The 17,671-nt window shown below is 45.6% G+C and overlaps 1 protein-coding gene across 1 annotated transcript in view; it reads right to left on the reverse strand.

Moving 5' to 3' along the window:
- Window positions 1-694: 694 nt before the first annotated feature.
- LOC118394153 (immunoglobulin superfamily DCC subclass member 3-like) overlaps window positions 695-17,671 on the reverse strand; it is a 118,654-nt gene continuing 101,677 nt past the window's right edge. The window contains exons 8-14 of the mRNA XM_052462155.1: window positions 11,363-11,610; window positions 7,414-7,578; window positions 4,767-4,955; window positions 4,332-4,436; window positions 3,782-3,917; window positions 3,454-3,679; window positions 695-3,059 (exon numbers count right to left, since the gene is read on the reverse strand). Of these exons, the coding sequence (XP_052318115.1) occupies window positions 2,883-3,059; window positions 3,454-3,679; window positions 3,782-3,917; window positions 4,332-4,436; window positions 4,767-4,955; window positions 7,414-7,578; window positions 11,363-11,610 (1,246 nt within the window). The 3' untranslated portion in view covers window positions 695-2,882. The remainder of the gene's footprint in view (window positions 3,060-3,453; window positions 3,680-3,781; window positions 3,918-4,331; window positions 4,437-4,766; window positions 4,956-7,413; window positions 7,579-11,362; window positions 11,611-17,671) is intronic.

A 17,671-nucleotide genomic window follows, 5' to 3' on the forward strand; every position in this document is an offset into this window, starting at 1 on the left:
TGTACTACAGTTTATACTGAGTAGCCGTACTACAGTTTATACTGAGTAGCTGTACTACAGTCTGCAGTGAGTAGCTGTACTACAGTTTATACTGAGTAGCCGTACTACAGTTTATACTGAGTAGCTGTACTACAGTTTATACTGAGTAGCTGTACTACAGTTTATACTGAGTAGCTGTACTACAGTTTATACTGAGTAGCCGTACTACAGTTTATACTGAGTAGCTGTACTACAGTTTATACTGAGTAGCTGTACTACAGTTTATACTGAGTAGCTGTACTACAGTTTATACTGAGTAGCTGTACTACAGTCTGCAGTGAGTAGGTGTACTACAGTTTATACTGAGTAGCTGTACTACAGTTTATACTGAGTAGCTGTACTACAGTTTATACTGAGTAGCTGTACTACAGTTTATACTGAGTAGCTATACTACAGTTTGCAGTGAGTGCTTGATGTCCTCGTTTATTAGTCCATAACAGACACATGTTCAAAGACAGTCAAGGCTGAGTGGAAAAACAAAAACGTAAAAGCTTCTGATACAACAAAAATGTAATAAAAACAATTGTGATACATTCACATCCACAAAAGCTAAGCATAAAGACAAAAACAACTGTTTTTCAGTCGCACAACTGCACTACCACAAGGCCCTGAAGACATCCTCCCTTCCCTAGGAGTGTGTGTGTCATTATGTGTGTGAGGTCTATATTTATGCACATATAGAAGTGTGAAAAGGTGCAACCTGAGAGCAGGCCTGTCGTGTCGGGGTTGAGGTAGGTACCAGAGTAATACTGCTTTAGGCCATTACGTGACTGAGACACAGTAGAGAGCATAGAGTTCATAGGGGATCTATCTCTGCAGAAGAGAGAGCCAGGGAGAAGACAGGGGGTCTGTCGGACAGCGGCCCTAACCCAGGCTACCGTAAGAGTACTGGCCTGGCTCAGGTTGGCTCTGCCTCAGGGAAGCTCCAGCTCCAGAGAGCATGGTTCTGGAGGAACAGGTGGAGCAGTGGTGGTGGCACTCCCAGGTCTGACCCTGGATCAGATCCAAGTCTAATAACATCAAATTGACTGTGTGTTTGCTCAGGAAGATGACAGCATGAGCACACTGAACTCAGACCTGTGAGTTAATACCTGTGGTCCACCTGTTAAACCATCTCCCTCTGGATTTACATGCAGCAGTGTGATAAAGGTTTTCCTGAAGCACTTTCATTTGTCAGTGTGGAGGAGGGATGGAATGAGAGATCTGGGATGGACAGGCTCGATAAGTCTGGGCTATTCCTTTATGACAGAAGGGAATTGATTTGATTTGAGCCCTGATTAAATATAACAAAGGAGTGCACTGTGCCACAGCTTCGAGTGAGTGACAGGCAGGCCAAAAATCAGATTAGAACGACTCTATGGTCAATTAAAGAGCCAATTACCTGGTATCTGGTACATTAACATTTGTGGTTGTCAATGCCTAGACTGACATTGTGATACATTTGTGCTTCATTTTCTTAATACATCACATTCACTCGGTATCTGCACACACACAAAAACACACACACACAGAAACGCAGGCAGGCAGACAAGTACGCACGCGTGCACACATACAGTTCCATCACGCAATCATTCATAAATACACATATGATGTATGTCTCAATCAAGTGTAAATGTAACTAAATCCTCACCTGCCCAATGGAATATCTGCAGCAGTTCTCACATAGCAGTAAAACTGTCCTGAAATGATTAGTGGCAGTGCAGTGCAACGCTAACAGTCTTTTCAATCAACAGAAGCAACTAAGATTCAAATAAAACAAAGACAAAATATCTCAGACAAACACGATGGAAAACGCTGAAAAATGTCTTTTACAAGTAGAATACATACAACAATATCAACTTGTCAACTTGCATGAGGTACTGACATATCCACAAACAGCAATTCATTGACGGAGGGAAGCCAGGAGCTCTCACAACAGAAGTACATGTTTCATTATGAAAGAAAGAACAACTACAACATTGTTATCTTGAGGTAGAACGTGGACTTCAGCGTTTTGAAGTGCTTTCCGTTAGATTTTCTCTCTCTCTCCTTTTTCCGGCTTTCGACAAGCAGGAGAGCGGCGGTTCTTGACATCTGAGGTAGCGTGGCACCTGTTCTCGTGTTTTACGAACCGATCGCTCTACATGTAAAAGTAACTGAACGCAGGGGGAAAAGACGGATCCAAAAGGTTTCCCACGTCACATTCATTCCGGCTGAGGTAGGTTTTTGTTGAATCCTAAGGTTCACAGAGAAAGTTGAGAACCTGCATGAAGGCCGAGAACTAATAAAAAAATAAAAAAACGATATCACTGAAAATAAAAGTCCTGAGACAGAGAATATATGAAATCAGTGGAAGAAGGCCTGCGTCTTCGTTGGATGCGTTAATGGAATCCTTGCTAGGCTAAGAGGAGGCAGCAGTCTTTGACATTGAAAGAAAAAGTAGAAATAAGGCCAATAACTTAAAAACCATTTTGTGAGATAGTAGAGAAATAAAAACATATTCAATTCTGAGATAAAATGACGAGTGTATAACAAAGACATTCTGGACATCTATTCTGTGTGCTGCCGGCAACCAGAAAATGAAGGAAGTTAAAAAATACAAGAACACATCATTCACCTGCCAAAGATAAAACCTAGCCGTCCATCACAAAAGCGCACCAAAAACCTAGGCCGGGGACACCTCCAAGAACGAGTCCAAGACCCTATAACTTTTCCAGAAAGCGACTTAATTAACTTACCAATAATACAATTATTTTGCACAAAGAAAAAACGAATATGAAAGGAAATGCTTCGGTCGACCTGAGTGTGATACGAGTCTGAGGTGACACTGTGACCGTGTCACAGACTTGACCTTCATGCTTCCATCAGGTCTGGTCCTGCTGGGTGACCACGGCCACAGCCCTGTCACTGGCCCCCCGGCCCTCTGCTGGAGGCCTCTGGAACTGCGTCTCTCTGTCGTCCTCCACAAGGCTGAAGTCATCCAACGGCAGAGTGGACAACTGGGTCTCCTCCAGCGCACAGGACACCAGGGATCTATCCAACTGGAAACACACACACACAGTAATGTAGTTAAAGATGGAATGAGTAGTAGGGGAAACAGCGCTACCGTCCGCCCCACTGCCGTTGCTGGTGTTCTGTTGACGAGGTGAAAGTTGCAGTACAAATAGTGCTGTTCTATCGCGTGTGCAACGAGGGGAAAACTGTGTTAGTTGTTTGCAGTAACTATGCTGTTGTTGTAATATTGTTAACGGGCGTGGCAGTTTCACCAATGAACGATTCCAGCTTTAATATGGAAATATAGAAAATGGACAATCTAACGTAAATCTAATGTAAATCTAACGTAAATCTAGCCCATTGCATCATTCTAGACTTGGATAAATTGAACTCTTTTGACTTGATTTCAGTTGACTACTTGGTGTCAGGCCCTCTACTCACCATGCGTGAACAGTCTGCTAGGTCTCCACAGTGGGACGGGCCTGAGAAGAGTCTCTCCAGCTCGTTACTGTCTCCCCTGCTCTTCCCAGCAACGCTTCCATTCCCTTCCATGCCTGACCTGCTCACCCCGTTTAAGGCCCGGGCCCCCTGGGAGGAGGATGACGATTCTAGGGAAATGTTACGCCCGGCCTGGGGGGTGGCCTGCACTGTCTTACACGTCATCAACCTGGAGGAACACAATTCCCACAAAAACACACCGTCAGGCCCCATGCCAGGATCAAGCCCACACAGACACACATAGCCTCCTTGTCGTTGCACCAATACTCACCTCCCCCTGTAGCTGAACATGAGGAAGAGCATGCAGAATACGATGCAGGTGACTCCTATATGGATGCCGATGATGATGCCGGCTGTAGAGGTCTTGCTCTGTTCATCTTTCACACAGTCACAGGGGGTGTTCAGCACTGTAGAGACACACACACACACACACACACACACACACACACACACACACACACACACACACACACACACACACACACACACACACACACACACACACACACACACACACACACACACACACACACACACACACACACAACCCAGTAAGGACAACAGCAATGCCACGCAGCACAGTGACACACACATACACACAGAGAAACAAAGCCCACAGCACAGAGCTGTCATACAGTACACCCCCAATCTAATCTAGTGCTGTCAGCCAGACTACCAATGGAGAGATCCAGTCAAACGGAGAGCTGTAAACACACACAGCAGCCTGCATGAGGCCTCTTCAACGCTGCTCTGAAAAGATTACAGGACGTGTGAGCCCTGGTCTGCGTGAGTGTTTGTTTGCGTGTGCAGCAGGACGTCACCTGATTTCTCCACAGCCTCCTTCAGTGAGACGAAGCGCATGGTGGCGTTGCCGTCTCCGTGTTGGTTGAAGGCCAGAACCTTAATCTCATACACCAGGGTTGGATCTGAGGGGAGGAGAAGAGAGAGAGAGAGAGAGAGAGAGAGAGAGAGAGAGAGAGAGAGAGAGAGAGAGAGAGAGAGAGAGAGAGAGAGAGAGAGAGAGAGAGAGAGAGAGAGAGAGAGAGAGAGAGAGAGAGAGAGAGAGAGAGAGAGAGAGAGAGAGAGAGAGAGAGAGAGAGAGAGAGAGAGAGAGAGAGCAGTTGAGACATATAGCCACATGAATAGAGTTGGCTTCTAATGTACAATCATTCAAGGCATGGCTTTAAACACATTGACCGTGTAACAATCCCTTCAACACATCTCCATGACCCCCAGCCCATGTCCCCCTGTCTCACCCAGCTGGGTGATGTTGTACTGGGTGACGTTGCGGGTGAAGGTGAGTGGTCCGGTGAAGAGGGGGGTGTGGACCCTCCTGTAGTACAGCCTGAAGCCCTCATGTTGGCCCATCTTCGAGGATGGCTCCCACACCGCCTGCACCACACTGCTGTTCACCAATTTAATGAACAGTGACGGGGGTGCTGGCACTGAAACACACACGGTGGTGTTAGAATCCACTAAACATCCACATAACAAAAACAAACTACACGATATATTAAATTACACACAAGCCATTAGGCTTGTTAAATCAACCATGTTTTAGTCTATAAAACAGGTCTTTAGTACTTTCTCAGTATATCTCAGTCAGGTATGTGGCTACTGTACTACAGACTCCTGTAGGTGTTTTACAGAACCTTTACAATAAACAACTCATAAAAATATTTTTTGGTCCATGTAATTACCACCAATTAAGTGAGCGTTTGTGTGTATGTGCGCAAGTTTTGTGTGTGCTGTTTGCATATGCTTCTGTGTGTGTGTGTGTGTGTGTGGGGGGGGTGGTGGTGCTCTATTTGTGTTTGTGCAAGTGTGTGTGGGCAGCCGAGCGGAAATGGAGGAAAACTCGCCTCCCTGCGGACCTGGCATCCTTTCGCTCCCTCCTCTCTACATTTTCCTCTTCTGTCTCCGCTGCTAAAGCCACTTTCTACCACTCTAAATTCCAAGCTTCTGCCTCTAACCCTAGGAAGCTCTTTGCCACCTTCTCCTCCCTCCTGAATCCCCCCTCCTCCCTCTCTGCAGATGACTCCGTCAACCATTTTGAAAAGAAGGTCGAACATCCGATCCTCGTTTGCTAAGTCAAACGACACCGCTGGTTCTGCTCACACTGCCCTACCCTGTGCTCTGACCTCTTTCTCCCCTCTCTCTCCAGATGAAATCTTGCATCTTGTGACGACCGGCCGCCCAACAACCTGCCCGCTTGACCCTATCCCCTCCTCTCTTCTCCAGACCATTTCCGGAGACCTTCTCCCTTACCTCACCTCGCTCATCAACTCATCCCTGACCGCTGGCTACGTCCCTTCCGTATTCAAGAGAGCGAGAGTTGCACCCCTTCTGAAAAAACCTACACTCGATCCCTCCGATGTCAACAACTACAGACCAGTATCCCTTCTTTCTTTTCTCTCCAAAACTCTTGAACGTGCCGTCCTTGGCCAGCTCTCCCGCTATCTCTCTCAGAATGACCTTCTTGATCCAAATCAGTCAGGTTTCAAGACTAGTCATTCAACTGAGACTGCTCTTCTCTGTATCACGGAGGCGCTCCGCACCGCTAAAGCTAACTCTCACTCCTCTGCTCTCATCCTTCTAGACCTATCGGCTGCCTTCGATACTGTGAACCATCAGATCCTCCTCTCCACCCTCTCCGAGTTGGGCATCTCCGGCGCGGCCCACGCTTGGATTGCGTCCTACCTGACAGGTCGCTCCTACCAGGTGGCATGGTGAGAATCTGTCTCCTCACCACGCGCTCTCACCACTGGTGTCCCCCAGGGCTCTGTTCTAGGCCCTCTCCTATTCTCGCTATACACCAAGTCACTTGGCTCTGTCATAACCTCACATGGTCTCTCCTATCATTGCTATGCAGACGACACACAATTAATCTTCTCCTTTCCCCCTTCTGATGACCAGGTGGCGAATCGCATCTCTGCATGTCTGGCAGACATATCAGTGTGGATGACGGATCACCACCTCAAGCTGAACCTCGGCAAGATGGAGCTGCTCTTCCTCCCGGGGAAGGACTGCCCGTTCCATGATCTCGCCATCACGGTTGACAACTCCATTGTGTCCTCCTCCCAGAGCGCTAAGAACCTTGGCGTGATCCTGGACAACACCCTGTCGTTCTCAACTAACATCAAGGCGGTGGCCCGTTCCTGTAGGTTCATGCTCTACAACATCCGCAGAGTACGACCCTGCCTCACACAGGAAGCGGCGCAGGTCCTAATCCAGGCACTTGTCATCTCCCGTCTGGATTACTGCAACTCGCTGTTGGCTGGGCTCCCTGCCTGTGCCATTAAACCCCTACAACTCATCCAGAACGCCGCAGCCCGTCTGGTGTTCAACCTTCCCAAGTTCTCCCACGTCACCCCGCTCCTCCGCTCTCTCCACTGGCTTCCAGTTGAAGCTCGCATCCGCTACAAGACCATGGTGCTTGCCTACGGAGCTGTGAAGGGAACGGCACCTCAGTACCTCCAGGCTCTGATCAGGCCCTACACCCAAACAAGGGCACTGCGTTCATCCACCTCTGGCCTGCTCGCCTCCCTACCACTGAGGAAGTACAGTTCCCGCTCAGCCCAGTCAAAACTGTTCGCTGCTCTGGCCCCCCAATGGTGGAACAAACTCCCTCACGACGCCAGGACAGCGGAGTCAATCACCACCTTCCGGAGACACCTGAAACCCCACCTCTTTAAGGAATACCTAGGATAGGATAAGTAATCCTTCTCACCCCCCTTTTAAGATTTAGATGCACTATTGTAAAGTGACTGTTCCACTGGATGTCATAAGGTGAATGCACCAATTTGTAAGTCGCTCTGGATAAGAGCGTCTGCTAAATGACTTAAATGTAAATGTAATGTAAATGTGTGTATGTGTGCAAGTGTGTGCGTTTGCAAGGCACACCTTCGCCGAGTGTGCTCTCGGTGGCGCTCTCGGAGGGCTTGCTGGCTCCGCGGGACGTGTAGGCCTTCACATAGAAGGTATAGCCGGTGGAGGGCTCCAGATCACCCACGACCTGCTGTAGAGTCACCTTACTGACAGCTTCCTGGTACTCCATCTCCACAGGGTCTGAGAGAGGGATGGACATGGAGGGAGAAAGAGAGAGAGAAAAAGAGAGAGCGAGATTTTTCAATTTAACTGTAAAAAATTTAGTTGTTTCAACTAATTATTACTAAGTAACTATTTTTGTAAGGGGTAGATCAGCTTTAATATTGCAGATAAATTGTGGTTTCTATCAACGTAATTATCTGCATAATTTCCAATCCCCCCATATATTTTTATGGAAAAAATATTTTTACAAATAAATAATATATATTAAAAATATATATATATTTTCCTAACCCTACCAGCCCTCCCCTAATTGCAGTAAACTAATGAAAAACAACACTTAGGCTTCTACTTCCTGCTTATACATAGGCAAAAATGCAGTACATATTTTCTCAACTTGTCTCATATGTTCATTCAGCTATACATTATGATTTGAGCATCTTAACTAAAAAGAGGATGTGAAACTGGAAACTGCTTTTCAACTTACATATTTGAGATACATTATTACATGAATCATTATTCAACATGTCCTCAAGTGGGATTTGAACTCACAACCTCACGGTCCACAGCATTCCAAGCTTCCTGCTACACCACCATGTCTGTGTCAATTCTCAGATAATCAAATCAAACTTTATTAGTCACATGCGCCGAATACAACAAGTGTAGACTTTACCATGAAATGCTTACTTACAAGCCCTTAACCAACAGTGCAGTTCAAGAAGAAGAAAATATTTACCAAGTAGACTAAAATAAAAAGTAATAATAAAAGTAACACCAAAGGAATAATGAAGCTATATACAGGGGGCCCCGGTACTATACACTTTTTCTGAATAGTTGGCATATTACTCTGTCCTAATATTACTACTTAATCACTATAATAAATAAAAATTGTTTTTCTTGAGTGTACTTTTAACAGAGCTGAGATTTACTTTGAAGTGCAAAGTGTAGCAATAGAGGTGAACTCCACTATTGACAAGGACATGGTGGTGTAGCAGGAGAATTGTACTGCCATGAACCAAGAGGTTGTGAGTTCAAATCCCAGGTGAGGACATGTTGGGAATGAATGACTGTAAAAATGCACACTGTCAAATATGTAAGTTGAAAATATTCTATGTTGAAAGCACTGTGTGTGAAACTAATTCCACAGGTTTTTTTTAGGTAAGTTGCCCAAATAAGAATTTTGAGTTGATTGAACATATGAGACAATTTGAGCAAACACATCATTTTAAGTTGCTTGAATCTTTGCCTTCATTTTCTCAAGGTGGAGCTACAGTAAGTTTGGGCCAACTCATTATATATTTTTTGGGGTAATACCTGGACCGGAAATTTTTGTAAACACAAAAAAAAGGCTGCGGAACTAGTCACTTAATAATAATTAGTTGAAACAATTAGATTTTTTTTTAGAGTGTACTGTCAGGATTGCATAATTTGGTAATAGGGGCTGTGACTGTGAACAACAGAGCTTAGTGAATCGAGGGGGTGGCTCTAGGTGAGTGCTTGTTAAATTTGAAGAGAGAGGGGGTTACAGTTCGTTATGGCCCTTAAGTCAAAGTTCCTCACCCATAACCATTATCTATCTACCTCTAGCTCTCAGCCCATTGGGGCAGCCTGTCTTTGGTAGGTAATTAAAGCAGTTCCTATAGGCTAGCCCCTGGGGCCTTTAATTATACATCTGATAGCACTAAAGAAGAGAGAGCAGCAGCTGTGCCTGGGTGACGTACTCCTTCGCTGCTGCACACACACCCATACAGATACACACATGTCAGCACGCAACCACACACACACACACACACACACACACACACACACACACACACACACACACACACACACACACACACACACACACACACACACACACACACACACACACACACACACACACACACACACACACACACACACTGGAGATTGCCACCCCACCAGACCTCACACCCCCAGCAAATAAACAATAACATGGCAACATCAAATTTAGTCTCATTCAATTATCAATTAAAATACACTTTCATGGCTCCTCTACATGAAGGATGAGGATGGCTGAGCGTCCATCCAACCTGGCGTGGCTGGAGAAACAGGTGTCCTGTTACAGTACGTCCTCACTGCTCTCTCCTGCTGTCTGTCTGCTGCTCTCTCCTCTCTCCTGCTGTCTGTTTACTGCTCTCTCCTGCTGTCTGTCTACTGCTCTCTCCTGCTGTCTGTCTACTGCTCTCTCCTCTCTCCTGCTGTCTGTCTACTGCTCTCTCCGCTCTCCTGCTGTCTGTCTACTGCCCTCTCCTGCTGTCTGTCTCCTGCTGTCTGTCTACTGCTCTCTCCTGCTGTCTGTCTACTGCTCTCTCCTCTCTCCTGCTGTCTGTCTACTGCTCTCTCCTGCTGTCTGTCTACTGCTTTCTCCTGCTGTCTGTCTACTGCTCTCTCCTGCTGCCTGTCTACTGCTCTCTCCTGCTGTCTGTCTCCTGCTCTCTCCTGCTGTCTGTCTCCTGCTCTCTCCTGCTGTCTGTCTACTGCTCTCTCCTGCTGTCTGTCTACTGCTCTCTCCTCTCTCTTGCTGTCTGTCTACTGCTCTCTCCTGCTGTCTGTCTACTGCTCTTTCCTATCTCCTGCTGTCTGTCTATTGCTCTCTCCTGCTGTCTGTCTACTGCTCTTTCCTCTCTCCTGCTGTCTGTCTACTGCTCTCTCCTCTCTCCTGCTGTCTGTCTACGGCTCTTTCCTCTCTCCTGCTGTCTGTCTACTGCTCTTTCCTCTCTCCTGCTGTCTGTCTACTGCTCTCTCCTGCTGTCTGTCTACTGCTCTCTCCTCTCTCCTGCTGTCTGTCTACTGCTCTCTCCGCTCTCCTGCTGTCTGTCTACTGCCCTCTCCTGCTGTCTGTCTCCTGCTCTCTCTGCTGTCTGTCTACTGCTCTCTCCTGCTGTCTGTCTACTGCTCTTTCCTCTCTCCTGCTGTCTGTCTACTGCTCTCTCCTGCTGTCTGTCTACTGCTCTCTCCTCTCTCCTGCTGTCTGTCTACTGCTCTCTCCTGTTGTCTGTCTACTGCTCTCTCCTGCTGTCTGTCCGCTGCTCTCTCCTGCTGTCTGTCTACTGCTCTCTCCTCTCTCCTGCTGTCTGTCTACTGCTCTCTCCTCTCTCCTGCTGTCTGTCTACTGCTCTCTCCTCTCTCCTGCTGTCTGTCTACTGCTCTCTCCTCTCTCCTGCTGTCTGTCTACTGCTCTCTCCTCCCTCCTGTTTTCTCATTCTCATTCTCTACCTCTTCTCATTCTCTACCTCTTCCTCTTTTCTTTTTCCTCTCCCTTCCCATCCTCTCTTCAGTTCTCTCCTGCTCTTTCATCCTCTCTCCTCTTTGTAGTTTCCCTTCCCTCTCCCCTCCTATTCCTGCTCTCAGCTCAGTGAGGACCCAGGGGAAGAGGAGCTAGAGGAGGGGTGACACTGGAAGAGAAGCTCTAGTCAGCCCAAGGGGGAGCCAGCCTCCCCTCCCCAGCACAGCCACCTGGTGCCCCATACAGTCTACACTCACCCACCGCTCCATAACACACAGACCACTCTACCTACTGTACACACCACACTCCCTACGGTTCAGTATCTCTCTACCACATGCTAAGGGCAGACATCCCAATAACCTCAGTAAAACAACATACGTCTCATAGAGAGCTAATGCATGGAAGCAAAACACCTTTCTTTCAGGTGACAGCTAGATGGTAGAGAATGTACTACAATGACTCGGTATCCAGTCTCCCCATAGTGAACCAGTTCACCTGAGGCAGAGCGGTATTGTGTGTTCCAGTGGTGTGTTAGAGACGGTGTTACCCACGAACCTGTGGTCCTGCGGATGTGGAGCACGTAGCCGATGATCTCCTGAGTGTCCTGGGCAGACTCCTTCCAGGACACCTGGATGGCGTTGGGTGAGAGGGCCTCGGCCCGCACCATACTGGGCATCCCTGGCAGGCCGTCTGCCCACAGCACGGTGAGGCGGGCACTGGCCTGGGTGGAGCCGGCGCTGTTCTCAGCGATGCACTGGTAGATGGCTTCGTCCTCCTGACTGATGCCATAGATGGTCAGCGTGCTTGAGGAAGAAGAGGAGGGAGGAAGAGGAGGCCCGAGGAGGAGGGAAGAAGGAGGGGTAAAGAAGGAGGGGGGAAAGTAGACACAGGAAAGACGTGAGTCTGGTTTGCAGCGAGAAGGATTAGGATATTATTGGGTAGTGTAGAGAAAGCAAACAGGAAGCTCTCAGAGATGAATATTGATTTTGAAGATGACTGTATTGTGCGTGCGGTGGCATTTTCTGAGGAAGACAAAGCCGGCAAAACCTGACAAGGGCTTTGTTTAAAACTCTCACAGCAGGCAGTCAAGCAAATAATAGAATACCGTATGAAATCCGTCTGCGTAGCATCTGAATCAAAGTCTTATTACAGTACCCCAGTAGTAGGGCATTTCTACTAGCCGGTTCCCTCCTCTTTTATGTCTCAATCCTAAGCAGATAAACTGTCACTACAGAATGAGCCTGCTGGGAGTGGATTAGTTGTTACTGGAGGATGGGATGGAGGTGGGGGGTGGTGGTGGTGCACACCTAACTCCCCTGTTTTCAATGTTTCTCTCTCCACCCTTCTTCCCCTCTGCCTCCCTTCCAATCCCTCCTTCCTCCCTCTATCTGCCGTTGCTGAAGGATGACTTGATGGTGTGTGTGTGTGTGTAGTATGGGGTAATGTGTGTGGGGGGTGGAGGGTATGGGGGGGGTATTATTAGAGCTGAATACATAATCATCCGCTCTTCTCCTCTTAATCCTGAGGGGATGAGAAAATAAAAGATTTAACACAGAGGAGCATAATATGGAAATGAAGCCCTCCAGCATATTGCATTTCTTTGGGATAGACGCCGACAGCTAGTGTGAGGAGTGCGTTTTTGAAAAGCTTCAAGGTGGGAGTGTAAGATCAATCATTGTTTGCAAATGATCGCCTTATACTCTATCCATTTCTCACGTCCTGCCCGCTGATTAGGTCTGCTATTCTACAGAAAGGCCTCGAACACGAACTTCAATCTATCTCTTCTCTCCGTATCATTGTGTGTCTGACTCCAGTTGACTTAGATATGTCTGCAGCTGTTTAAACGGGCTGGAGGTGTCCACACAGACAGATGGGCCACATCCGTCTTCACTACCTTTCCAGGGCACCTCGAGCCCGTTTAAATGTGGGAGAAACAGAGGCCAGTTTGTTCATGCTGTAGGTGTGTGGTCTCTGAATGAGAAACCTGTTCTTTAGGTTTTTCCCCTTCAATGAACAAAGTCGGTGACGTGGAAAGACTGAAGGAATTCAAGGACACAACATAAGGACACGATCGTAGTGTACATTTAGGGTTGCTGGTTTGTAATCTCCGAGCCGACTAGATGAAAATGACTTAAATGTAAATGCCTATACTGTACCCCTCACAATAAAGCCCCACAGTGGAGGTGTCATAATACCCATAAAACCTAGTGGTCAAACAAGGAAATGGTTCCAATTGTTTTTCCCTTAGGGGATTTTAGAAACACTTAAAATAAGGGCTGTGTTTCATGTAGGCTTACCCTGGTGTGACGTTTTGATAACTGTGTAAATCTCTCTCGGACAAGGTGACTTTTATCAATATATTCAGCTCTATTTACTCTCAGATTTGAAAATGCAAATTAGCATCAAAGTAGACATCGTGCAAGACTACAAATCCCTGCAAGCTCCTGCACGTCATCTCTTAATCCACAGATTCTTACCTTCGCCTCGATTCGGCAGGCTTGTCCAGATCATCATGATATTTGTAGTTCTATATGATATCCACATGAGCAGCTAATTCGCATTTCATTTGTTGGGGGTAAATACAGGCAAATATATTGATAAAGGTCCCCTTGTCCGAGAGAGATTTACACGGTTATCAAAACGTCATGCCGGGGCAAGTTTACACGAAACACAGCCCATTGAGTGGCTGCTGCCAACACACTGACTCAACTCCAGCCACTTTAATAATGGGAATTGATGGGAAATGATGTAAAATATATCACTAGCCACTTTAAACAATGCCACTTAATATGTTTACATACCCTACATTATTCATCTCATATGTATACGTATATACTGTACTCTATATCATCGACTGCATCTTTATGTAATACATGTATCACTAGCCACTTTAACTATGCCACTTTGTTTACATACTCATCTCATATGTATATACTGCACTCAATACCATCTACTGTATCTTGCCTATGCCGCTCTGTACCATCACTCATTCATATATCTTTATGTACATATTCTTTATCCCCTTACACTTGTATCTATAAGGTAGTAGTTTTGGAATTGTTAGCTAGATTACTTGTTGGTTATTACTGCATTGTCGGAACTAGAAGCACAATTTTTTCGCTACACTCGCATTAACATCTGCTAACCATGTGTATGTGACAAATAAAATTAGATTTGATTTGATTTATTTTAGGTGTTTCTAAAAATCCCCTATTGGAAACACTTATGGTGGAAAAACAATTGGAACCATTTCCCTGTTTTGACTTCTAGGTATTATGGGTATTATGACTCATATTGTGGTACTCTATGAGGAACCATGAGGGGAGAATGTAGTCCGGTTTAATTACTGAGGTAAAGAACAGTGACTTTATATACCTGACGGGGATTGGTGTTGGAGGGGACTGGTGTTGGTCTTACAGTATAATGAACATTATACTGTATGAATGTTGATGAGGAGTGGACCATTCGATTACCTTTTAGAAATGTATGTTATATGAAGGATTGGCTTCAGTGGTCCACTGGTTTCAGTGTAGAGAGAGATTGACAGAGAGAGACAAAGAGAGAGAGAGAGGGTTGGGTTGAGAGAGCCATTATTCCAGAGAGGAAAGGTTGGCCCAGGGTCTGCCAGGTGGAATCAATCTCACCAGGCCTGTCTAGTTATTTATTAGGATGGTAAAGGCTTTCTGTTTCACCCTCCTGATGGGTTATGGCTAGAAAGAATGCACCTTTAATTTAAAAAAAATATTTATTTAGCATTTTAGCTCACCCTAACCATAACCCTTTGCCCCACCTTAACCTGATTATCCTAACCTGCTACATACATTTTCCTAACATGCTTTTCTCAGTTGTCTGAGAAAAGCTGTAACCCTTATTAGTCAAAACCCTCCCGAGGCACACCTTCCTTCTCCTTCTCCAGGCCGATCTCACCTTTGACCTCTCAGGTGGCAGCAGTCGAGCGCCCTCAGTCGTCACATTTCTGACAGCCTTTCAAGTGAGGGATGGATGGAGTGTTTTCAGCCAGGCAACCTGACCAGACGCCACAGACACACACCAAAGAGGCCCCAAGGGAGGAACTACTGAACGTCAGCCTGGCCTGAACAGATCAGAGCAGGAAGGGGATTCTGGGAAATTTCACAAGGCACTGCATATATCAGACTGTCCGGCAGCAGCCCCCTGGCCCTGTAGTTCCCCAACACTGTTCTCTCTCCCAGTTTACATACACACACACCTGGGTTTCCGTTTGGAAAAGGTGGTGCTGGAACATTGACATTTACCGGACATTAGAGAAACTACGTCCCAAGGATCCCGGTTAGCACGGACCCAATTGAACCACGACTTACATTCGAGCAATGAGGAAAAAGTAGGTGGTTGTATTCGGTAAAAGTTTTTATTAAAAGTATGAATTTCAGCAACCCGTGAAGGACCGTAATTGTATAGGACAAACACAAGTACAGCTAAGCGTTTTCAGAATACAATGTTTACATACTGTTTTACCCTATTCATATGTATATACTATATTCTAATTAAGGCTCATATAACTACTGCTGTACACACCTTTTCTATTCATATGCTGCCCATAATGTCTATAGACACCATCACACTGTACATATACAGTTGAAGTTGGAGGTTTACATACACCTTAGCCAAATACATTTAAATGCAGTTTTTCACAATTCCTGACATTTTAATCACAGTAAAAAATTCCTGTCTTAGGTCAGTTAAGATCACCACTTTATTTTAATAATGTGAAATGTCAGAATAATAGTAGAGAGAATGATTTATCACATTCCCAGTGGGTCAGAAGTTTACATACACTCAATTAGTATTTGGTAGCATTGCCTTTAAATTGTTTAATTTGAGTCAAATGTTCCGTGTAGCCTTCCACAAGCTTCCCACAATAAGTTGGATGAATTTTATCCCATTCCTCCTGACAGAGCTGGTGAAACTGAGTCAGGCTTATAAGCCTCTCGCTCGCACATGCTTTTTCAGTTCTGGCCACATATTTTCTATAGGATTGAGGTCAGGGCTTTGTGATGGCCACTCCAATACATTGACTTTGTTGTCCTTAGGCCATTTTGCCACAACTGTGGAAGTATGCTTGGGGTCATTGTCCACTTGGAAGACCCATTTGCGACCAAAGTTTAACTTCCTGACTGATGTATTGAGATGTTGTTTCAATATATCCACCTAATTTTCCTCCCTCATGATGCCATCTATTTTGTGAAGTGCACCAGGACCTCCTGCAGCAAAGCACCCCCACAACATGATGCTGCCACCTCAGTGCTTCACGGTTGGGATGGTGATCTTAAACTTGCAAGCCTCCCTCTTTTTCCTCCACAACATAATGATGGTCATTATGGCCATTTTTGTTTCATCAGACCAGAGGACATTTCTCCAAAAAGTATGATCTTTGTCCCAATGTGCAGTTGCAAACTGTAGTCTGGCTTTTTTATGGCGGTTTAGGAGCAGTGGCTTCTTCCTTGCTGAGCGGCCTTTCAGGTTATGTCGATATAGGACTTGTTTTTACTGTGGATATAGCAGCAGTATGACAGCTGCGTGGTCCCATGGTGTTTATACTTGCGTACTATTGTTTGTACAGATGAACGTGGTACCTTCAGGCGTTTGGAAATTGCTCTCAATGATGAACCAAACTGCAATCAGGTCTACCATTTTTTTTCTGAGGTCTTTGCTGATTTCTTCTGATTTTCCCATGATGTCAAGCAAAGAGGCACTGAGTTTGAAGGTCGGCCTTGAAATACATCCACAGGTACACCACCAATGGATTCAAATTATGTAAATTAGCATTTCAGAAGCGTCTAAAGCCAAGACATCAATTTCTGGAATTTTCCAAGCTATTTAAAGACACCGTCAACTTAGTATATGTAAATTTCTGACCCACTGGAATTGTGATACAGTGAATTATAAGTGAAATAATCTGTCTGTAAACAATTGTTGGAAAAATGACTTGTGTCATGCACAAAGTAGATGTCCTAACCGACTTGCCAAAACTATAGTTTGTTAACAAGAAATTTGTGGAGTGGTTGAAAAACGAGTTTTAATGACTCCAACCTAAGTGTATGTAAACTTCTGACTTCAACTGTATATTAGATTCCAGACTCCGACATTGCTCGTTCTAATATTTATTTATTTATGAATTCCTTTCTTTTAATTTTTAGGATTTACATGTGTTGTTTTGTATTGTTAGGTACTACTGCTCCGTTGAAGCTAGGAACATAAGCATTTCGCTACACCCGCTGTAGCATCTGCAAAATATGTGTACCCGACCAATAAAATTGAATTACATTTTTTTTTTAAATATTTTTTTTTACTAGAATCGAATGATGGTGGCTCAATGCTGTTCGTAGAAAATCCCACAACCAGTTATCAAAACGCAACTCCGACCTCGATGCAAGAAAACAGAGTTGAGCACTCAGCGAGCGACATCCTGCCCCTCTTCCCAGAGACCTTATGCTTTGAGGTTGGATGGGTCTGACCAGACTTATAACGTGACTCCTGTGCTGTACCCTCTTCAGCAGCTCTGACTAGCAACCATTGGGCTGCCAGGCAGACTGAGGAACCGGATGCTGCTGCTCTCTAGGATTGTGTCAATCATCTGGCAGATCACACAGAGTCTTTGACTGGTTAAAGAAAGAAACTATAGCTACTGCAGTCAGAGGAACAATAGCATCACACAGGAGGACAACCAACGCATAGAGGCTTTGAAGTGCGAGAGAGAGAGAGAGAGAGAGAGAGACTGAGAAAAAGAGAGAAAAGGAGAGAAAGAGCATGCCAGAAAGAGAGTGAGAGAAAACCATTCCTGATATGGGGGAGGGGGAGGAAGAGAGAGAGAGAGCATCTTAGAAA

The sequence above is a fragment of the Oncorhynchus keta genome, chromosome 14 (assembly GCF_023373465.1).
Source record: "Oncorhynchus keta strain PuntledgeMale-10-30-2019 chromosome 14, Oket_V2, whole genome shotgun sequence".
Classification (NCBI taxonomy): domain Eukaryota; kingdom Metazoa; phylum Chordata; class Actinopteri; order Salmoniformes; family Salmonidae; genus Oncorhynchus; species Oncorhynchus keta.